The sequence below is a fragment of the Crocodylus porosus genome, unplaced genomic scaffold, assembly GCF_001723895.1.
Source record: "Crocodylus porosus isolate Cpor-Errol unplaced genomic scaffold, CroPor_comp1, whole genome shotgun sequence".
Lineage (NCBI taxonomy): Eukaryota > Metazoa > Chordata > Crocodylia > Crocodylidae > Crocodylus > Crocodylus porosus.
Window position 1 is genome coordinate 46,152,052 of NW_017728949.1, and position 5,433 is coordinate 46,157,484.

The window sequence follows — 5,433 nt, forward strand, 5'->3', positions numbered from 1 at the left end:
AAGGAATAAAGTAAAAGTACTGGTGATATGCAATACAAATACAAATCTTCATTTACAGTGTGGATATTAAGTTGTTGAAGAAATGTTAATAGAATAGCTATATTAAAGAAATGCCTAATCTATTAATTTTAGACAGAATAACATTTTACCCCATACATTATAAGTGAGAAACAATTTTAGCTAATCATTTTAGTTTTATTCATTTTCATCATAGCATCTGTTTCTTTTAATTTGCTCTTCTATAGTGAGTTGCTTAGACTTGGCTTTATCTCCTTGAGAAGACAGGACAGCTATACATTTTGAACTCAGTAAATCTAAACTTGTGCTTGTGGCATTCTCTGACACTTCTATTATTTCAGCTTCTTGACAGATATTAATATCATTCAGGTCTGTAGCATAATCTCCATATTCTTTTGAATATGGCCTGGGAGTGTTTTTAATTATGTCTACAGAATTTAACAGACCACAGTCTAAACGCATATCATCTTTTTCAGGAAAGGAAGGTGTTTTTACAGTATCAGATAAAAGAGTATTTAAATGCTTGCCATGTTTTGGTTCTTCCCCATTACTTAGCAACTCAGTATCAAAAGGGAATGTTATTTTGGTGGTCTCCTTTAAAACTAAATTGCTGGTGCAAGATTTTTGACAAATGGCATCTTTATTAAATTGAACAAGACAATCTGAGGTATCTTTATCTTTGGAATTCTGCTCATCAAGTGAAACAGATACAACATCTTTAGAGTCTTTCTCTTGAAATTCAGATATGTCAAGTAGTTCTGCATTTCTAGGCTGATTTTCTATCTTTTCAAATGCATATTCAAACTCAGTGCAATTTGCATGGTTAAATTTTGTTATTGGTTTAGACATAGCTGAGAAAGATGTTTCCTGCCTGCAAATGCTGAGATGTGGAAAAGTTGTATAATAGTTATTATTATTATTCAAATTGATCTCTTTATGATTCCCTAGTACTGGCTGATCATCAGTATTAGTAACCTGTAAAACTTCTACACCTTCAGTTTCATTAATTTTTTCATTTGGTTTCTTTTCAGGACTCTGCACAACCACATTATCACTTTCATTAACAACCTTCCCACTTCTCTCTTTATTCTCTGATCCTTTTGTTTCATTCATCTTATCTTGTACATTCTTATTTTCCTGATCTTTTTCTTTATTGCTTGCTTCATTTATCTTTGCTGCATTGATATTTGTAGCTGCCTCCCTCTCAGACACAGAGCTAAAAGATGCTGGTTGCTTTTGTTGTGGGTCAACGCTGTCATCTTTCTTTTGTTCTTCTTTCTGCCTGAGATCACTACAGGTTTTTTCCATGTATGGTGCCTTGTTATTGCCCAGAGATATATTTGTGTGTATACTACAGACTTCTTCAAAAGCATCTGGGGGCCACTTTGGTTTATTCACTTTAAACTCATCTTCAATAGAAAATGTTTTTTTGGGTGACGCATCACCTTTGGAAGGAGGCCAGGTAATTTTTAATTTACCTCTTTCTGCAGTTTTTTTCAAATTGTCCTCCAAAGTTTCAGGATACACATAATTGGTACATGAAGCTACATCTGGATCAATCTGAGCACTGAGTTTAGCTTGAATAGGAGTGTCTTTACTGGGATTTACTTCTTCAGCATAAACATTACCCACTGAGCTACTTTGGTCTTTGGAATTCCATAATTCTTTATGTTGCTTGTGTCCAAAACCTTCATCATAATTTCCTTTAGATTTGAAAAGTTGCTTAAAATGGGGTTTGCAGTATATTTGTCCATGGAGAGATGCATAATTTCCCAAGCTGCCAAATTGAAGACAATTTATCAGATTCATAAATCATAAATGTACCAAGAACATTCAATTGTAGGTGACATTTTAAGTATCTATAAATTACAGTATCTGTAAATATCTTTATACATATTTTAGCAAAAAAAGAGAAAATTTTATTTGAGATGTGGTTCTGACCAGATAAAAAAGCTTAAATAATTATAAATGTATTTAGTGTAAATTTCCATAAGTTCTGAAAGTCTGAATAGCAGTTTGATGGTGAAATCAAACCTTAATAATGTTTTAAAAATGAGTGTAAATGGATGATTTCCAACAGCAATAGCAACAATTTCGTAAGGTTTAATCTGTCTATTATAAACTACTGGCTGCAAAAAGGAATGATCTACAATTCTTAATGTTTTTTTTTAATTTAATGTTCATAAGAGTTGCAAGTTTATTTGACATCCTTGGGGACTGAAGTCATTTCCTTTCCTACAGAATAGATAGAAAACATGCAGTACAGTGCAAGTTTCTGTATGCTACTCTACTAATGCTTAGGATATTTACTTAATGACATGATTTACTCATATTGGGTATGTCTGTATGTGTACAGTACACTAATTTACTGTGTAGTAACGTCACCATCTACACATGCATGGCAACTGAGTTGGTGTAGACTAATTTACTGTGCTGGAGTAAATTACTGCACGTAAATGTATGTGTAGACAGTGATGTCAGGGTTAGTTTAGTCCATCTCAAATTGCACTGGATTTTCTTGAGTTGCACCAATTGCACATGTAGACATGCCCTTTCATGTTTACTTAGTCCTGACAGGAAAATTCTGACTAAGTTCAGAGGTCTAGGAGAAAGCCCACTGTTCTCCCCTCCTTGATAACAACACGTATACCACAACTTTCAATCAAGAACTACAAAACACTTTATAAAAATGGATAATTGTAGCATCATTTCATTTGACATATTGGGAAAAGTGAAGCACACACTGTTTATCCAAGGGCACAGACCAGTGCAGTAGAAGAACCCGGGTCACTTGCCTTCCTAACCACTGCTTTCTTTATGCATTGGAGAAAAACAAGTAAATTTGCCACTTGTGACATTTGCAGATTTTCTATGAATACGTTTATAGTTCCTTCTTACCTTAGCTTACTGCTGCAGTGGTGACATCGGAAACAAGATTTATGAAAAATCTGCTTGTCGGCAATTAGGCATTCCATTGGATAAGCTTTCTTTTGACAAAGTGCGCACACTTCCTTTTCCTGAAGTTGCAGTTTCTAAAAGCAGTTTTTAGAAGGCATATATCAATCTTCAACCATGACTTAAAATATATTTCTAACAGGTATTATCTTATTATAGTACATGCTCAAATTGTTTTGTTATGAGGAAAGCAGCAATACTGTTTTTTCTTAGTTTATCCATGAAGTGGTATCTAATCTACCAACCTCAAGGCTCAAGTTCAATTCAGCTAGTACTAATATGTTGAAAGCCCAAGACTGCTTGCCTTTGTCAGGTGAGTTAATTCATTAATTTAAATGAAACTGTTCACTTCAGTTAACCAAGCATATTTTGGCTCTTTATATGTAACAACATTTGTTTCTTAAAGTTCAGTAGTATAATAAAAGGTAAATTAATTAAGTTGAACTGAATATGTCTATACAGAAACTCTCTCTGATTCTCCAGTGTGAGTTAGATATGTAAGCCATGGGTGAATGTTTGAAATTCAGATTAGAAAGCTTTGTTTAATTATACCAGAAGCAAATCAAGAACCTCTGTTACTGCATTAACCTGCAAACTATACTTATACATGTTGCAAATATGATAGGCACATAATTATTTGTACTTTTTAGAGTTTTCATTACAAGCCAGGTATTTTATTAAATTAATTCATAAGACAGAATTAGCTACAACAGTGATATAGCTAATTATATGAAATCCTTGCTTTTATGTAGGATAATTAATTGTAAGGGAAACTAGTTATATTGCAAAGTACAAAAAGAAAGATTATTTCACAGAGATGAAGGGCAAGAGGAAAGAGAGATAATAGACAATTTGCTGTGCTTAGTCAAATCTACACTTCTGTTCTGTCTTGATTTATGACTTGCTATAAAGTCAGTACTAGCAGGCAAATACAAATAATATATATAACACCACCCTATGGTCAAAATTCTCTGTCAGTGGAAATGGGACATACTCCATTAATGTCTATTGAGTAGTATGCTTTTACACCAGCAGAGAATTTGGATCACAGTGGGGTTATATACATTATTTGTATTTGCCTGCTAGTACTGATTTTATAGCAAGTCATAAATCAAGACAGAACAGCAGCATAAATTTCCTGTACAATTGTAGTTACTACATATCTCCACTACCTATGACAAGAGCGCTGCAAAATAGTCTAGAAGAAGTGAAAAATCTTCAAGAATTGGCTGAGGCTTAAATGAAGCAAAACATCTTGCATTAATTAATGTTGGTCATGATATAAAGCATTTTTGGAGATGAGTCTGGATTTAGTTTAAAATTTAGATTTAGCTTTCCATGACTAATCTAGATATAATGAACTACAGCAAACACTCATTTTGTTTACTTTTCTTAAAATGGATAGGTGCACAAAAGGCACAGGGAGACACAGGCCTTCTGCACGTTGAAAGGATCTCAAAGATGGGTCAAGGTGCTTTGATCAGACAGTGAAGAGGGGATGTGCCCCCAAAACACTAGCTCACTGAAGCATTGTAGTTGGACAACAAGGCACTAATAGTCTGCCTCAAAAAGACAATAAGCAGTAAAGCAGAAGAAGACATGTCAAGGAGATGAATGTTGCAGAACAATATATTGTGTAAGAATATCATACTGTGGTGCTCCTTGCAAATTTATCCCTAGCAACTCCAAGGTGCATGCACTTGTACTGGCACAAATTTGTGCTGCTGCTTTATGTCCCATTGCATGTCCCTGCATGCGTGCTTCAGTGTGAACCAAATCATCTCAGATAGGAGTAGGGGAGGCTGAGGCCAGCACCTGTGCTTGCCTCAACAGTACTACCTGGTGTCCTGGTGCAGCAGAGGCTCAGATCCAGCATCACAGAGCCTGGCTGGCAGCCAAAGCATTGGTCTGGATAGCCAGCCCTGGGTTTTTTTCAGCACATGCTACCAGATGCATGGTCAGCAACACTTTTTTCCCAAGAGTTTGTTGGGTATTTTGCTACCAAGATTTTCACAAACTGCTTTGTGGTGCCACAAGCTACGCATAGGAAACATGAAAACATGGGCTACACTGCAAATTTGGGGGCACCACAAACCAGACACTCCTGCATATGTGGCCCCACCCCCAGAACCAAATTTAAGCCACATGCTTATACTGAGAAAAGATCACCCATGTGAGCCATCCTACTGAAGACAGCCAACTGCTTACCAGTAAGCTCTTAAGGTTCATTTAAAGTATGACTATTATTGCGCTATTACTGTTAATTTAGGAAAGAGCTTCTCATCAGGAACCAAGTATTAAGCATTTCCTATTGATACAAAGAGCTTAACACAAACACATTGCTGAGGTGTTTTGCTGGATCAGAGTTCACCATACTGGTGAACAAGTTAAGGGGCTGTGACTTGGATGACTGCACAGTCCGGTGGGTGGAGAATTGGCTGGAGGGTCGCACCCAGAGAG

General features: G+C 35.8%; 1 protein-coding gene across 1 annotated transcript in view; it reads right to left on the reverse strand.

The window, feature by feature from the left end:
- Window positions 1–1,707: 1,707 nt before the first annotated feature.
- Window positions 1,708–5,433, reverse strand: part of XIRP2 (xin actin binding repeat containing 2) — a gene marked incomplete at its 5' end in the record, with an annotated part of 202,383 nt that continues 198,657 nt past the window's right edge. The window contains 2 exons of the mRNA XM_019553542.1: window positions 1,708–1,795; window positions 2,917–3,050. Of these exons, the coding sequence (XP_019409087.1) occupies window positions 2,956–3,050 (95 nt within the window). The remainder of the gene's footprint in view (window positions 1,796–2,916; window positions 3,051–5,433) is intronic.